Source organism: Lissotriton helveticus, chromosome 3_1 (genome assembly GCF_964261635.1).
Source record: "Lissotriton helveticus chromosome 3_1, aLisHel1.1, whole genome shotgun sequence".
Classification (NCBI taxonomy): Eukaryota; Metazoa; Chordata; class Amphibia; order Caudata; family Salamandridae; genus Lissotriton; species Lissotriton helveticus.
Window position 1 is genome coordinate 1,936,829,956 of NC_136061.1, and position 18,611 is coordinate 1,936,848,566.

At 46.6% G+C, this 18,611-nt stretch overlaps 1 protein-coding gene across 7 annotated transcripts in view; it reads right to left on the reverse strand.

The window, feature by feature from the left end:
• Positions 1-18,611, reverse strand: part of KIF23 (kinesin family member 23) — a 258,929-nt gene that overhangs the window by 187,880 nt on the left and 52,438 nt on the right. For all 7 annotated transcript variants that reach the window (XM_078683000.1, XM_078682998.1, XM_078682996.1 and 4 more), the window contains exons 2-5: positions 18,402-18,471; positions 17,711-17,839; positions 17,014-17,119; positions 13,329-13,465 (exon numbers count right to left, since the gene is read on the reverse strand). In XM_078683000.1, coding sequence (XP_078539126.1) covers positions 13,329-13,465; positions 17,014-17,119; positions 17,711-17,839; positions 18,402-18,471 — 442 coding nt within the window. The remainder of the gene's footprint in view (positions 1-13,328; positions 13,466-17,013; positions 17,120-17,710; positions 17,840-18,401; positions 18,472-18,611) is intronic.

Below are 18,611 nucleotides of genomic sequence, written 5' to 3' on the forward strand. Positions count from 1 at the left end.
AGCAAATGTGAATTATTTCAAGAGACAAAATCAGAACCCAGTTCAACAGGTTACTGTGTTTGCAAATGAGAGTTTTAACACTCACAATTCTGAATGTGCCAAGTCCACTGTGAAGGCAGTGGAAAGTCCAGATTTAGTCGCAGGAGTTTTAAACAAAGAAATTACAAACAAAGTTTTAGAAGAATTTGCCCCAAAATTAGGCCCATTTGAGGAAGATTACAAAACTGCTGTTTGTGAATGTGGCCTAGCAAGAAAACAATTATTTTGCAAATTAAGCAGCTCAGATTACTGTACATCAGATAATGTTATTTTTCAGATTCCTGATGAGGATGTACATTTTAAAATGGCCTAACAAGAGACAGCTGTAGCATTATTTTCAGAATAGACAGTTGAAAAATTACCTTCTGCTTTGGGAAAAATAATAAACACAGAAATAAGAGAGTTCACAGAGAAGGATGCCAGATTAATAAAATGTGCAGAACATGTCTTATTAAAATTAGAACCAGATGATATGTATTCAGGAACACAATCAGTTGCAGGAATTTTACCAATAAAAGGATTATTGATGGAATTGATGAACAAGTTACTTACCTTCGGTAACGATATATCTGTAAGAAACAGTAGTTAGTATTAGATTCCTTACCTTAGAATATACCCAGGCGTCAGTCTGGATCCGGAAACTTTTGCGTAGCAGTACCCCTGCGCGTCGGTAGGCGTCGTCTGCAGGCGTCTCCGCGTCCGTCGTCGGCGTCGTGCGCCGTGATGACGTCGCTGGAGTATATAGACGCCGCCTCCGCGCGCTGACGTCAGTTCTTTGTACATAGCTTTTCCGCGCCAGAACACGCAGAGCCATGCGAGAACCAACACTGGTGCCATTTGAAACTAGGGCCCTGAAAGGGATGTCCTTAACCCTAGGTATCAGTTCGCAGAACGGGGAGGATGGGCGGGGCAGTAAGGAATCTAATACTAACTACTGTTTCTTACAGATATATCGGTACCGAAGGTAAGTAACTTGTTCATCTGAAAGAAACAGGTTAGTATTAGATTCCTTACCTTAGAATAGATACCCCAGCAATACCAACCCCGGTGGTGGGTCTGCGAACCAATACAATCCTACACCAGAAAGTCCTGGAGGACCGAACGGCCAAAGAAGCCATCCCTCCGGACTGGACTGTCCAGGCAGTAGTGCCTCGCAAAGGTGTGCAGCGAGGCCCACGTAGCCGCCTGGCAAATGTCCTGCAAAGGAAATCCCCGGCCCAGGGCAGTAGTAACCGCCGTGGCCCGAGTGGAATGGGCCCTCAGCCCAACAGGAGGCTCCTTCCGAGCCAAAGAGTAGCACGCTTTGATGCACAGAACGACACACCGAGAGATGGTCCGTTTATGTACCGCCCGTCCCTTCTTCGCACCCACGTAGCCAACAAACAGTTGGTCATCCACCCGGAACTGGCGTGTGCGATCCATGTAAAATGAAAGCGCACGTTTTGGGTCCAGACGATGGAGCCGCTCTTCATCCTTTGAAGGATGCGGAGGCGGGAAGAAGGAGGGTAAGGTGATGGACTGCCCGATGTGAAAAGCAGAAACTACTTTGGGCAGGAAAGAAGGTCTAGTTCTTAGAACCACCTTGTCTGGATGAATGGACAGGAAAGGAGGTTTGACAGAAAGAGCCTGGAGCTCACTCACTCTCCTGGCAGAGGTGATGGCAACCAGGAAGGCCGTCTTTAAAGTCAGGAGACTGAGAGGACAGGAATGAAGTGGCTCAAAGGGAGCGCACATCAAGAAGGTCAAAACCAAGTTCAAGTCCCACTGAGGCATCACGAACGGAACAGGTGGATACATGTGCGTGATGCCCTTCAATAATCTCGTTACAATAGGGGACTTGAACAAAGAAGGTTGATCAGGCAGCCTTAGAAAGGCCGAAAGGGCAGAAAGGTAGCCCTTGATAGTGCCCAGAGCAGAGCCCTGCTGGGCAAGAGAGAGAAGAAAGAGGAGAACCTCGGAGAGAGGGGCAGAAAGGGGATCCACAGCCTTTGCTGTGCACCATGCCACAAATCTGTTCCACCGGCAGGCGTATACCGACTTTGTGGAGGGACGCCTGGCTGCCAGAATCACATCACAAACTTCAGGAGGCAAGTCAAATGGCCTCAACTGTCGCCGCTCAATCTCCACGCATGGAGGTGGAGACTGGACAGGTTCGGGTGGAGGACCGTCCCCTGTTGCTGCGACAGAAGGTCCTCCCGAAGGGGCAGGCTGATCGAGGGACCGACTGACATGCTGAGTAGCTCGGGATACCAGTACCTTCGAGCCCAGTCCGGAGCCACAAGGATAACTTGGGCCCGGTCGCGCCTGATCTTCTTCAGCACTCTGGGCAGAAGTGGTATAGGCGGAAAAGCGTACAACAGACCGCAGCTCCACTCGCGCCGAAAGGCGTCGCCGTGCGAGTGCCGTCTTGAAACTCCAACACGCAGAACTGATGACATTGCGCGTTCTCTTCTGTGGCGAATAGATCTAACCAAGGCTCTCCCCATTGCAGAAAGAGGCCTTTCGCCACGTCCGAGTTCAGACGCCATTCGTGATCCACCGAGCACCGACGGCTGAGTTCGTCCGCCCTGGCGTTCAGAGAACCTGCCACGTGTTAAACAGTCAGTCACGCCCTGACGTTCCAGCCATTGCCAGAGACGTAGAGCCTCCTGGCAAAGGGCCCACGACCCCACTCCGCCCTGCTTGTTGCAGTACCACATGGCGGTGGTGTTGTCCGTGAACACCTGCACTACACTCCCGTTGACAAATGGGAGGAATGCCTTCAGTGCTAGGCTAATCGCCCGCAGCTCCAACAAGTTGATATGGAGCCGGGACTCTGCCGGAGACCAGATGCCTCTGATCTCTGCCTCTCCCAAGTGGCCTCCCCAGCCCTGGAGGGACGCGTCCGTCACAACTACGTGCTCCGGTTGGGGAAGGTAGAGGGATCTGCCTCTGACCCAATCGCGGTCCGTAAGCCACCACTGCAGTTGTCTCGCAGTGCCCTCCGAGATCAAGACATGGTCGGACAAGTTGCCCTGATGCTGGGCCCACTGAAACTTCAGGTCCCACTGCAGAGCCCGCATCCGCCACCGGGCGTGATGCACCAGAAGGATGCAGGAAGCCATCAGCCCCAGCAGCCGCAGTGTCAACCTGACCGAAACCCGGGATAACGGCTGAAAGATGGATATCAAGGCCTGTATATCCCGGACTCGCCGTTCCGGAGGATAAACCCGAAACTGCGCCGAGTCGAGAACCGCTCCGATGAAAAGGAGCTTTTGAGAGGGACACAGGTGTGATTTCGGCACATTGATGGAAAACCCCAGCTCGTGCAGGAGGTCTGCCGTCATCTGAAGGTGGTGGACGACTGTTTGGGGCGAGCCCGCCTTCAACAACCAGTCGTCGAGGTAGGGGAAGACTGAAACCCCTAACCGGCGCAGATGAGCTGCGACCACCGCCATCACTTTCGTGAACACCCGTGGGGCGCTGGTAAGGCCGAATGGGAGCACGATAAACTGAAAGTGCTCGTGGCCTACCGTGAACCGTAGGTAACGCCGGTGGGCCGGCAGGACGGGGATGTGAAAATACGCATCCTGCAAGTCCAACGCTACCATCCAGTCTAGCGGGTCTAGAGCAGCCAAGACCTGAGCCAAAGTCAACATCTTGAACTTCTCCTTCCGGAGGAAGCCGTTGACGTTCCGTAGATCCAAGATAGGACGTAGGCCCCCTTTGTCCTTCTTGGGCACCAGAAAGTAGTGGGAATAGCAACCACACCCTACTTCTGGCCCAGGAACGCGCTCGATGGCCCCCTTGGCCAAGAGGGCCGTAACTTCCCCCTGCAGAAGTGTCAAGTGGTCCCCCGACACACGGTGGTTCTGCGGTGGCATGGCTGGAGGAGAGGTCTCGAAGGGGAGGGAGTAGCCCCTTCGGACGAGCTGCAGCACCCACCTGTCCGATGTGATCGTGCGCCAGTGGCAGAGGTGATGGCGAACCCTGCCGCCTACTGGCGTCACATGGGCCTGAAAGCACGGACTAGGAGGATTTAGAGGCGGAAGCTGCAGGGGGAGGTGTGGCCTGACCTCGCCGCTGTCCCCGACCGCCACCACGGCGGTTCCCACGGCCGCCGCCACGTTGAGAAGTCTGTTGCGGCGCGTGGCTGGCAGCACGTGTGGGACCGCCCCTTCCGTGGCCACGAAAGGAGCTTTTGAGAGGGACACAGGTGTGATTTCGGCACATTGATGGAAAACCCCAGCTCGTGCAGGAGGTCTGCCGTCATCTGAAGGTGGTGGACGACTGTTTGGGGCGAGCCCGCCTTCAACAACCAGTCGTCGAGGTAGGGGAAGACTGAAACCCCTAACCGGCGCAGATGAGCTGCGACCACCGCCATCACTTTCGTGAACACCCGTGGGGCGCTGGTAAGGCCGAATGGGAGCACGATAAACTGAAAGTGCTCGTGGCCTACCGTGAACCGTAGGTAACGCCGGTGGGCCGGCAGGACGGGGATGTGAAAATACGCATCCTGCAAGTCCAACGCTACCATCCAGTCTAGCGGGTCTAGAGCAGCCAAGACCTGAGCCAAAGTCAACATCTTGAACTTCTCCTTCCGGAGGAAGCCGTTGACGTTCCGTAGATCCAAGATAGGACGTAGGCCCCCTTTGTCCTTCTTGGGCACCAGAAAGTAGTGGGAATAGCAACCACACCCTACTTCTGGCCCAGGAACGCGCTCGATGGCCCCCTTGGCCAAGAGGGCCGTAACTTCCCCCTGCAGAAGTGTCAAGTGGTCCCCCGACACACGGTGGTTCTGCGGTGGCATGGCTGGAGGAGAGGTCTCGAAGGGGAGGGAGTAGCCCCTTCGGACGAGCTGCAGCACCCACCTGTCCGATGTGATCGTGCGCCAGTGGCAGAGGTGATGGCGAACCCTGCCGCCTACTGGCGTCACATGGGCCTGAAAGCACGGACTAGGAGGATTTAGAGGCGGAAGCTGCAGGGGGAGGTGTGGCCTGACCTCGCCGCTGTCCCCGACCGCCACCACGGCGGTTCCCACGGCCGCCGCCACGTTGAGAAGTCTGTTGCGGCGCGTGGCTGGCAGCACGTGTGGGACCGCCCCTTCCGTGGCCACGAAAGGAGCGAAACGAACCAGTTTGCTGGCGCTGGGTCGAGAGACCCAAGGACTTGGCCGTGACCCTGGAGTCCTTGAAGCGTTCCAGCGCGTGGTCCGCTGTGTCGCCAAACAGGCGACAGCCATCAAACGGCATGTCCATCAATGAATTTTGGACATCTGCCGAAAAATTGGCGGGCCTCAGCCAGACGTGGCAACGAATCGCCACCGTCGTGGACATCGCTCTGCCCAGTGAGTCGGTCGTATCAAGACCACACCGTATGGAGTATCTTGCTGCGTCTCGGCCCTCAATCATAGCCTTGCCGAGCTTAGCCCGTACCTCCTGCGGGCATTCAGGCAGCGCTTCCGCGACCGTATCCCACAGAGAGTGGGTGTAGCGGCCTAAGAGGCATGCGGTGTTGCAAGACCGCAGTCCCAGACTCAGGGACGAAAAGACCTTCTTACCATACTGGTCGTACCTCTTAGATTCCCGGTCAGGCGGGGCCGACGGGAATGCGGACTGGGAAGTCGAGGCCTGGATCACCAGGCTCTCAGGGGTGGGATGGGTGGACAAGAACTTTGGGTCATCCGTACACGGACGGTGGCGTCTGGCCACGTTCCTGTCAACAGGCGAACCTGAAGCGGGCCTGGACCACGTGCCCAAAAGAACGTCAGTCAAGGCCTCATTGAACGGCAGCAGTGGCTCCTGTGGGCAGGACTGCGGTTTGAGTACCTCAGTGAGGATGTTAGTCCTCACGGCCGCGACGGGGAGCTCAAGGTTTAAGGCCTTGGCAGCCCTCATCAACACCACTGAATAAGCAGCCCCCTCCTCCGTAGCCACGGTAGGAGGCGAGACAAAGCCAGGGTTGGGGGGAGTCATCCAGACCAATGGCGTCACCCAAGTCACCTGTCCAGTCCACGTCATACTGACACTCGCGGGTCAGAGCGTCCTCAGACACCTCCCAACCCTCTCCATAATCTACATCCTCACCATATTCTGAGTCAACAATGTAGACCAGCTCCTCGGAGTCAATGGGCCCCCTCGGCGCCGGACTCTGCGTCGGGCGACGCCGGTCCGACTCCGCGTCCGGAGTCGGAGAGGGAATGGGGGTGGCGCCGCGTGGCGCCGGCCAGATCCGGTGCCGCGCGGAGGCGGCACCATGGGTTGCCCCGATGGAATCGGCGCCGGAGAGGCCGGTGGACCGGCCGGCGTCGACCCTGAAGGGCCCTGCGGCGTCGGGGCCGGAGCACCCGACGGCGTCGGGGCAGGAGCACCCGAACCGCTCGGGCCCCCGGACGGGACCACCGGGCCCGCAGGCGCCGTAGGCCCTGTCGGAGGAGACAGTGCCCTCATGGCCATGAGGAACTCCTCGCGCGACGCGGCTTGCCCAGGGACCACAGGGTATGGAACAAGCCACCCGAACCCCCGTCCGCATCGGGGGTGGGAGTCGGGGGTACGATGACGACGCCCCGACTTCTTGTGCTTCCTACCTGAGGAACCAGAGGAATGGTGACGACTTAGGGAGCGCTCCTGACGGCTCCGCGACCGCTCCCTTGACCGCTCCCTCGACCTCCGGCCGGACCGGGACCGCTCTCGACGCGGGGCCGACACCCGGAGCTCGAGTAGCTTGCGGGACCGCTCCCGTCTAGCCTTACTAGTCAAGGCCCGGCAATCGACGCAGGAGTCCACGTCGTGGTCCGGCCCCAGGCACCGGAGGCAGAGTCGGTGATGGTCCGTGACCGACATCGTGCGGTCACACCCGTCACAATTCTTAAAACCGGGCATCCTACCGGCACCTTAAGAGTAGATAAGTATCAAAAAACTTTGGTCAAAAGACCGGAGTACTGCTCTTCCGATCTGCGCTAACTGGCGCGGAAAAAAGAAGAACTGACGTCAGCGCGCGGAGGCAGCGTCTATATACTCCAGCGATGTCATCACGACGCCGACGACGGACGCGGAGCCGCAGGAGACGCCTGCACACGACGCCCACCGACGCGCAGGGGTACTGCTACGCAAAAGTTTCCGGATCCAGACTGACGCCTGGGTATATTCTAAGGTAAGGAATCTAATACTAACCTGTTTCTTTCAGATTAGAAGTTTGTGTAACTTTCTGATCATAGGTTCACAGAAAATAAATGAAAAGAACAGAATAGTGCAGGCGATTAAAAGCATATTTTTTCCATGTTGTCCTGTGGTACCGAATCCAGCCAATAAATTTTTTCAAATTCCATGTGCTGAAGAATGGCTTATTTTTATTGATTTTTGCCAAGTTCATGTTACAGTGCCATTGCATGAGAATAGTCAGGAGTACTGTCAAAAAGAAGATGAATGTTTGGGACACAAAATTGGAAAGGGAGGTAGAAAGGTGTCACCAGAGAAGGTGGAAATAATTTCCAAGATGAATACACCTCAAATTCAGAAAGAAGTCAGGACATTTTTGGGAATGGTTAGCTGCTGTAGAGAGTTGTTACTAAACCTTTCCCTAGTGGCTAAGCCTTTACTGATGCTGACACACTCAGGTGTTTTCTGATCCGCTTCCATTGGACAACAATTGCACAAAAGCATTCCTAGAGTTGAAAGAGAAAAAATGTCGCGCCCCAGCACTAGGAATGAAAGTTTATTTGAAAGAAAATACACTAATTTGCAGTGAGAGGGAGGGCTGCGCTCTCCCATTGCCTATTGAAAAAGATGACGTGTTCAAAGGTCTGTGATGTATTGCTCAATGACCTTTGACCCTAACTTCACAGAAATGTCAGCAAATGAATTGGATTGTGATGAAACTGAATATGAGTGTCTAAATATCATGAAAATATGCATAAAGCCAAATTCAGACTTTAAGGATGAATGTCTGAGTCAGCCCAACAATGTCCATTTTGTAGATGGCCCATGTTTGAAAGGTGACACATTAAAAGCAGCACATGCTGTGCTCCTTATGCATTATGTTGTCAAAGCTTCATGGCTTTTAGTAATTACCCCAGCCCAAAATTCGAAATGGATTGCCCTTACCATAACATGTAGTATATCTGCTCAATTGAGAGTCACTGTTGTCATGGGAGAGAGAAATGCTAATTCAGTTGCACAAATTTGTGTTCTGTTAGCATATACATTCAATGGAATCTTCACAGTTGAATTAAAAAAGGCTCAAGAAAATGTTTTTGAAGCAGCACATCAGGGTTGTATCAGAGAAATGACAACCGCAAAGTGGCAAAAGTGTTATTGCAAAGACTGATGCCCAGGTATAGATTGCCAGTTTCTCTGAAATCAGATCATAATGTGGTCTCAAAGATAGAGTGCAGAACAACAGATTGGACAAGGAATGGATTGTAGCTATCTGGCTGAAGTGTCAAGCATAATAAGGCAACACAATGGCAGCATAGAGTTACCTTTTGCAAAAGACTGTTTCAGCATGACCAAAGTGGCTTGAAAATGCAAATGCACTTGTGGAAAACACTGAGGGGAACATTAGCCATTGCTGTGTAGGTCTGGTTGGTGTACAGTGTGCAGTTTCTCACCAGACTGCAGCTGCTACACAAGATCTGCATAATGGATGGTGCAACCGCTTTGATTTGAGAGATGCTGTGGTGAAACATCTGAATCCGATCAAAGTGAAAATAAGAGTGAAAGGCCTTGGTTGAAAAAGTGCAAATGATTGATGGTGCTCTGTCAGAGTTTCTCAGCACCTAAGTAGTCTAATTTGCATGGAAAAAGTACAGAACGCTACACTTTATGAGCCATTCTGATGGCAAGCTGATGACACAGAGCAAAGAAATGCTGAAACTGTCCTGTTGAATTCCTTTTATTATTTTAGTTACTTATTTTAAAGAAGACTAACTGTTCCAAGAAGCTACTTACAGAACTATGCACTAAAACATTTGAGCTTAGCTATATATGATCTGATTACAGACCAAACTTGCGTTTGCCTTAGAACTAGAACTAACATTGGTATATGCTCAACTTTTGCAATTAAAAAAAAAAATCAAAATACTGTCACTTGTGAAATGAAATGTGTGATGAATTATAAATCATTTTATTATGATTTGAATCATCAGAAGGGTGGATTGATGGAGCAGATTCCATCTGCAGTCAGGCATCGTTTTATTTTTTGTGCTTCAGACAGGCTGCATTTAAATTGCCACGCATATTTTGGTGCAGGTTAAAAACATGGCACATGAAAAACATGAAAGTGAGGCCTATTCAGTCTGAAAATGCTTTTGCTGAATTAACTTGTGTTTTTTTTACAGTCTAGAGAAAAGTGGCCTTTTTAGCTTTGAAGATTAATAGAATGGGTTTCTCTCTTTCCAGCTCATCCCATTCAATCTAAATATACTATTCCTGTCTTAATAGACTTTAACTTGTTGCATATTTTGATAAACATTTTCAGTTAATAACACCTCTTTTTATAATGTGTGTGAATTAACAAATGCACCAAACACTACACAGGGGACTAAATGCTTTTTTGCATGAAAAGCTATCTAAAACATTAAAGCATGTTGTTGTGTGCGCTGTAGTAACTGTGTGTGCTTTTAAATTTTACACTAAATGCATGAAAATGCTATGTTGCACATTTATTTTGCATCTGGTCATAAATAATAGAAACGCTGCTTGAAACTAATAGCTTGGCTAGGTAAACATTTATAAGGGGTATTAGTATGGAGTTGGGAAACATAATGGGCTGATTTCCATGAAATTAATATTATCTTTGTGTTCGTTTTATTTTTGGGGCCTACACAAAACATGGCTGCCTGTGAATCCATCAAGGCTATGGCTTGCAATTTAATGAGAAGGGAGCATGCGCAGACTGTGGCAGCTTTCCTCATGACAAGAAGTGAAGGACATCTTGAACTGTAGATTCTTGTGACTGTGCCAATGTACCAGTTAGTTAAAAGTATCCGTCCTGACTGCGCTGAGAAGGGAAGGAAGAGAACTAGAATGAAACATTTTTCCTAGTAAATGTTGCAAATGTTTATAAATGTAGTTATTCATGTATGCTTCTTTTGTTAAAACTGGTGAAGTCAGGTTTTTAGAATGAGTCAGGGGAGTGAGAACTCATGCCAACATGACTGACCAATCACGTACAGGTTTTCCTGAAAGATGCTACATCTTTGTGTAGTCTGCCAATAATTAGAGTATAAAATAATGTCTTCTCTGGATGGGATTCAGAAAAGGGGGTGGTGATGGACAGAGCATCTGAATTAAACAGAACACTCATACCCAGTCAAAAGATCAGGGCTTGATCCATCACCGTTTTTTTTAGCTCACTGCACCATCCCAGTTCAGAACCTGGCTACATGCAAATTAGTCCGTCCCTGGCCCAGTGCATCATGGGAACAGGGCAGACCAAACTACCAAGCCAATTCTTTACTGGAAAGGAAACAAGCTTCCGGGGACCGGTTTCTGGCATTACAGCCGTCTTCGGCCCGGCTTGCTTGAATCCTGATGGTGCAGTGAGCAAGGGACTCATGTCTGAGCATACCCTGCCACTCCTATAGTGGCCAAAACGATTCAGAAAAGGGGGTGGATGGGGGCTGGCTTTCGCAGCTCAGCTGGCTTCTATGGGTTAGGTACGCGAAACGTCCCGGGAGATTGCTGAAGGGGAGGTGCATCCGAGGAGATTCAGGGGGAGGTTTCTTGCTTCCACGTCATATCTTGGCACTGCAGGCCACATTCCTTTGAGGTCTGGTGAAGGGCCGGCTGTCTCCCTCCTGTTTTGCTCTTTAGACACAGAGAGATGCACAGAGCAGCAACAGATAGAAAGGCTCTTCAGATTTAGATGCTAAACTTTAAGTTTATGCTTTGACTAATTCATTAGGTCTAAAAAGATTTTTGACTTATGCATTTATTTCTCTTAATGGGAGATTTTTGCCACCTATTTAATTATTGATTAGCTTTGCAAGACTATTTTTCTTAGAAACTCTTTAAGAATTGTGACTGAAATTTTGCGCCACATTTTCTTCTCTACATGTTATGCTTATATGCAGACTGTAATGTGTTCTTTATTAATGCTATTTTTCCTGTTCTCCAAATTCTGTAACCTGATTGATATTTTACTAATGAATAAAGGGTCAGAGAAAAGTTAACTTTTGACTAGAAAATAAAACCCTTTAAATACTCAACAACTCTCTTTATTGGCTTGAATAATAATTGCAGTTTTTACTGTTCATGATTATTTTAAATCTCCTGAAGGTAATACATGGTGTGAAGGGCCCAACACCTTTTGAGCGGTAAATTAGAGGTAGCATGAGGGTTTTGCATTGAGAAACTGCCAGAAGAAATTACCGCTCCATCAGCAGGAACAACAGTCGAAAACAGTGGCAAAATTACAGGCAAGAAATAGTGAAAACAACAACCCACAAGTGGAGCCCTGGTGAGGCTCAGGGGGGCTCGAACCCTGCAGGAGGCAGCGGGGATCAGAAGCGGCACAGGGAGTGACTCGGCCAGAACCTACACTCTTATTTCCTGCTCGTCCCCAGACTTCGAATAATCCACTCACCCGCTCGCATTTGCGAGGCAGATTCAATAAGGACAAGCTATTTTTAGGTGCTACTCGAACTTTCTGGCGAGTGGGAAGACAAACTGACACCTGACCTCTGTCTCTAAAAGCAGAGCAAATGAGACAAGATAGCAAGATTTAAAGGCATCTTTATTGCTCACAAAGTGAATGAGCAATAAAGATGTTTTTAAATCTTGTTAACTTGTCACATTTGCTCAGCTTTCAGAGGTCAAGTGCATTTCAGTTAGGTCGAGTAGATGTTTCACGTTACTAGACATGCAGGTCTACTGCAATGTTTATGATTTTTTTTTAGCCCTGGCCCCCTTGTATTATCTGTCGTACTGGTTTGTTGATGCTTTCTGCTGCATATGTTCTTGGACAATTTATTGTGGGATAGTATAACCCAAGGTTCATGGGTTTGCAGAGATTAGGCTCTCAAGATGGGCGAATACTAGTCAAGATATGTTTGCAGATGGTTCTCTAGGGACAACCTGGAGCAAGTTCTGAGCCTTTCCACTAATTCATATTTTGCTTACAAGCAATGGTGGAAGTAGTCTTGTCGCCAATATATATAATACAACAGGCAAATTTGCTCATCAAGCTCCGTGCCAAGCGGTAATGGGACTTACATTTCTGAATATTAATGAGCTACAATATGCCAGCATTTAAAATCTGTTTCAATCAAAGGTAGATTAAAAATTATTCAGTATAGGTTCCTCAAAAGGAATTAAGCCACATAGGTCATCTAGAATACATTTCAATAGCGCACCTTTCTTATTGAGCAGAGGTTAGCAATCCTAATGCAGGTTTTTACCAAAAGGTCTGGCTGTATTTTGGACTAGGGCTTTAGTAGACTACGAAAGGACTAGTGGGATTCGGTTGGCCAGAAACCTCAAGGATGGTTCTCATGGGAATGATAAAAATAGATAGAAAAACCCCACGAACAGTTCAGCATATGCACTGCATTGGTTTGGCACAAATTCCTGCTAAATAATGCCTGCTTACGCAGCCCCATCGTTTTACTTCAGGGGTAAAAGATTTGGCGCTGTGTAAAGGACAGGCTCAATGCTCAAGACCTCGTTGATCCAGCACAATGCTTTAAAGATACGAGAGGTTGAGAACAATTACCTAGTAAGCTTCGATTGAGACATGGGTGCTTCTAAAGCTGAAGAGCATAATATACTGGACATCACTTGAGTTTCTTTCTGGGGTTTTTCTTTTGTTATACTTTTTTGTAGCAAGACTTCAACTGCTATGCATCCAAATATTGTTCACCAACTAGTACACATTTGCCGGGTTGATCTGTCATTAATGTTAATTAGTGTGACGTTTTGTTGCACAAATTATTGTAAAAATAAAAACTTTGGGAAAAACAGATTTACAGTGATAGAGCATTTTTCATGCCAAAGGACAGGGTGAGCAGGTTCAAGTGTTTCATTACAGGAGACCAGGAAGAAAGAAGGTAAAATAAAAATAGGAGAGGACTGTAGGTTGATAAAAAAAAGGCGTAAAATCCGTAAAAATACAAATACAGCTAACAAGTAATTCACAGAAAGAGCAAGAAGGAAATAACCCGACAGGGGGGAAAACAACTAGCCAAAAGAACAGGGAAAAGGATAAAACGAGATTTCTTTTGTAAAAAGGTATTTGAAGTAATAAAGTGAAAGTTATAAATAAATCAGTTTTTGAAATAAAGAATTGCGAAATTTGAGTTATTTTCGTACAAATCTCTTGGCTTGGAAGGGTCCAATACTGTTGAAGATCATATCGAGACTTCGAGGGAGCAGCCCTCCATCCCCAGGGGAGCCAGTCATCGTATGAGTTTTTCCACTGCCGGTGACACCATAAGTGAAAAGAATTCCTGGGAGCAGAAAAAGAAAGCAGGATCAGTTTCCCAGTGAGTACTGCTCTCGGACCATTCACAAATGGGTAGGTCAGAAATCATGGTTTTACTGTAAAAATGCCCTTTAATGTAATATATGTTCTGGAAACCTGTGCCTGGGCAGATTTTTACAAACCTGAAAGAAAAACCCTTGATGCAGACCATAATATGAATAATTCCAGGGTAAAAGACATCGCTGCAGATAATAAACGTGTGTTTTACTCCAAGTTTATTCAATGCACTTCAAAATGGAAATATTCTGCCACATTTCAGTTACTGATTATTCAGAAAATTGGTCTATACATTATTTACCAAAGCCAAGATACAAATATCATTTGTCCTTAGGAAACGCAACTTTTTTGTCCTCTTGTGGGTTGGTACCAATACTCTTTTGCCCCACTAGATAAAGTCCTTAGCTTGACACAATATTCCTTTACAACTTTCCAAAACACACTTACCTCAGATTACCATTACCAAGCTGGTTGGCAGTCTGTTAAGACTTCTTCACAATCTATTGTTCCTAGTTTTCAAAGCCATAAGTGTCTCCATCCTGAACTAGCTACCTTGAATCCTAAGCCAGTATGTCCAGAACTCTAATTTGCACCCCAGTCAACAATCTTCTGGTGAAATGCAAACATCAACATTCAGCATCTAGATTCAATTGCTTCCATTTACTTGGACCCCTGCTGAAACTGTTAGAACTAAAACGCTCTTTTGTTCTCTGTCTAACCTCCTTTAAGACTGCCCAAGGAACACCTTTCAGGATTCTCAAAAAATAACTACTCATATCGTACTTTCACACCTAATACAACACATTAAATATCTACATAAAAACATAATTGTTTACACTACCCATCTTTGTTGAGCATCCACCACCTAGCAAATACAGAGGAGATTGGTTTAAAATACCCTGCATGCCAACCGATTAATCAACAGGATTTATGCACTGAGCTACTTCAACCTCAACCTCTGTACCGGATCTCCAGGCATTTCATGTGAATTCTTCTGTTGGAGAAGCCTTGAATCGAGATTTGACTATGTCCAGTGAGTGAGAGTGTGCTTACAAAAGTACCTGCTTCATTTTGAAGCACCGACCGGTGGCAAGGTCTAGAATTAGCTGCCGGCTTGGGCTAGATACCCATTAAATGGAGGGCTGGCATCCCGATATGAAGAAATTAGTTGCGGAAGGTGCGCTGGAACAGTGTACAATTCCTGTGGTGAAACAATGGAACATTTCCTGCAAGGGGGCAGGATTCTTGGGGGTGGTAAAGAAAAGCCTAATTTTCCCCATTTTAAAAATGCAAACCCACAAGCTCTACAGGAATGAGTGTATCACATGTACAAGGCCTCCTACACATTATCTCAAAGATTCCTGCCGAATTGCCCCTTTACAATTTCAAAGGAATCCCATCATATCACCTTGGTGTTACCATTAGTACCAATGGAGCTACCAGTGCTGGACAATTACATGTTTAAGATAATCTAATTAGGCCCATTAACTTACTTGGTTGGTGAACCCAGGTAACCCTTTAGGGTTCCGAGACCTTCTGGATCCCAGAATTTATAAAGAATTCAGGTAGGGCTAGGTCAAAATTCTGGAGGTTTTTTTTTTTGTATTTTATTTTCAATGTTTTGTTCCTGAATACAATACATTTTATTAACCACTTATTAGTGTTCACTTTATATATTTGGGTCCCCCTCCCCACATAAAATGAAGGTAGATATAAAGAGTTTTATTATTGCACTGCTGGAATGTTATATTGTTTTGCCATCACAGATAAGCAAAGACACTACTCATCTCTGTGGACTGGACTGTGGGTCTTAACTTAAGAAATTAATGCACAACAGAACTTTATTCCAAATTTCAAATTACAACCACCAACAAATTAGGATTGTGCATGGAATGGTAACTTATGAGGAATTGAATGATGCTCCATTCAAGGAATGTCTGGTGATTCTTTTCAAAAGTAGACCTCAAGAACTCTACCTTTCCTAGATCTGTCTGGATGGACTGCAGGGCAACTGTTCCAGACTAGTTTCCATCCTTCCACAGTAATTAATAAATATATTCGAAAAATGACATCTTCACAGTCCTGCTCGAACCTCATTTTTGCCCAAGTATCTAGCCTCTCTCTCTCATGTTCTAAAATGAACATAGAACTAACTGGGATCTTTGAGCAATCAAAACACTGCTCAGGACCAATATGCAAATTATACTCTGCTTCCATAAAGACTGTGCCTTGCAAATGAGTTTTTGATTGTATGGCTTTGAGACAATTTGATGGTTAATCCCGCCGAAAACCAATCCCAATTAAGACCCAATTTTTCGACATATATTCTGCCTTGCCTGAGCAACAAGTTTAGGGCAGGGACTACACAATTACCAGTCTTTTGACATGGTCAGAATAGTCCCCTTTGCAAGAGCGCTGGAGGTTGTTTTTCTTTTGCTAGAGGCGCTGACCCCTCAGGTTGAGAATCTCAGTCTGCTCTCAAACAGTTGCTCTTCCTTTGCAAAGTGAAATCAACGATTCAAACAGAGGACATCGGAGCAACAATACAACTTCCACTCTTACCATAATTGTAGTGGTTAGGTCATTTTAATCCGCTTGCCCAAATTATCTCTTCCCATAGTTCACGTGGCTGCACATTATGCTTCTAATAACAAGTGATCGGATCATATTAACCTCAACCCCTCCCCATCCAGATGATCTTGTTGCCTTTAAATGCTAGATCTGCCCTTCAAAAGGGCTTCACTTCAAACAACTTTCCTATTGCTGCAATAAAATAATGTTGTCTGACAGCTCTCAAAAGACATCATAAATGATGCCAGAGATGTCACTGCTTAAAATGAACACCACTATGGGAACTCACAGAGGTTACTGGGCTCAGATTATAACACGTGCCTTTTACTACTGGTACACTGGGCCTTCCCTTTACTACCAAGCCCACAATTGAGCACTTAATCCACCCGGTTAGCACTTGACCCTCAGGGTAGCTACATCAAGCAGGCCAAAGCATACCCAGGGAAGTTCTGTGGAACAGAAACTTAAAACAAAAAGAAACATAATACCAATCAATAAAATGAAGCCCGTCAAGCGCATTTACATAAAAAAAAGTACTTTACATTCAGCACTGTACTATACATGCAAAATCAGAGGGCAGAAATATGAACACAGAGGTCAGAATACCAATGTGAAAAGGAAGCTTACTAGTATTAGCCTCAGCGGCCAAAGTACTGAATCAAAATACAGTCACAACAAGATAGGACTCAATGTCCTCTGGGATAATGGAAGTGCTGGCTCACTTACAGCCCCTCTGGGTTTTGAAAAAGTCTGATCTGCAAGGTCCTCTGCTACAGTAATCGAGAAAGACTGAACTTAGGTCATACAAAATTTGACTGGGAAACACTTAAGCCATCTTATTCAGGGAAGTGATGAATGGGTTTTTACATTCTAGAAATACTGCACTACAAAAAAGTTTAAATTTCAGGAACAGGTCGAATTGGTAAAAATGCTATATGATCTCACCATTTTTTCCATGAACAAGGTCTTCCACCAAGGGTTTTGCAACAACATCAAAAAGTTCCTTCTGGGTCACCTGAACTCCAAACACTCGCTTGAAGGAGTACTGTGTCTGCAAGAGAAGAAAAGGGGATTATGCAGATTTGACCACAACAATGTGGAGGAAACAATATCTCCAGACAGTCGTAAATGTAGTTTTTAGAGGACAGAGAGCCAGTCACAACCTTCTGTAGCCCTCACACACAGCACCACTAACTTTTACACTAAAGGATCTGCATTCACAGAACCCCATGATCGCAAAATGTTTAAAGTGCTCTTCTAAATGGATAGTACAGCAGCATTGTTTGGGAGGTGCGAGTTCTAGAGATAAGGGGTTAGAGGCTGTAGGTTTAGAAAACAGCAAATAGACTACCACATTACTTCAAAGTAAAGACAGGGTTTTTAGATACTATCAAAGACATGTGCAGTTCATATCCAGGGCATTCACAGGCTCCAAATATGGACCAGGGTTCTAACACAAGAGAAACCCAATTTTCACTGCTAAAAACAAACAGTCACTGCACCTTTTCTGCATAACAAGCTTTAAAAAAAAGGCACCTAGGATAAGCAGCTCTCAAAAACAACAACAACAAGCAGACCCACATGCTCCTGCATCAACAAGTGCTGTACACTAAACCACAAAACTGAATGATGCATGATTTACCTCTTTGTACTCTCCATTGCGGTTCACTCTTGTCCCGTCTGGTGGGTGCAGCTGTACTGTGGTTTCATTGATCACCTCAATGCAGCACTCTTGGTCAGGGGGGCTGAGAGGGCGCACTCGGCAATATACCTAAGGTGAAAGGAGGCACCTTGATTAAAGGCTGTCTCACAGCAAATATGAGCAACCAGAAATGAACAGATTTGATGCAGACCTGCAAGCGAAACCCTTGACCATGACTATCTGAAAGGCAAACTCAGCTATTAGCAGGTAGTGCTCGCTGCTCACATCCCATACTCCACCATCCCATACTCCACCATACACACTCCATCCTGCATCACTTTGCTAATATAGCAAAAGCCAACAAATTATTAGAAAGGTTTTGAGGATTGTTATTGCAAGTTCAGGTTCTTTCTTTGAAGACACTAATCACCCACTGTACTGACAGTTGCACCACAAAACTAGGAGTATCATGAAAACCAACACCTGTAGCAGAAAGAAACATAAGCATCATCCAAAAAGATAGCATGTATTGTAAAATGTGATAAAACTGAGTAAGCATATTCAAATAGGCTGATTAGTTGAGGTTAGGGTAAGGAGCAAGTATGGTTTGCATGGTAATCGCTGGTCTAGGCTGATTGTGTGAGCAATAAGTAATTAGATGAACCAATGCAAAATAAGGTCGGATACTTACACCCACTGGATCCTTTAAGTTGCTGTTGGATGATTTCTTTAACGGGGTACGTCTAGGGGTTTTTGTCCTTCTGAAGGAAAAACAAAAATGAAATTGCAGTGTGTAAAATACCCATCAACTATATAAAGCGCAAATGAGCTCACCATTTGTCACTGAGATACTGTGCTGCTCCTCTTTAACTGACATACAAGATACTTACCTTCAGTAATG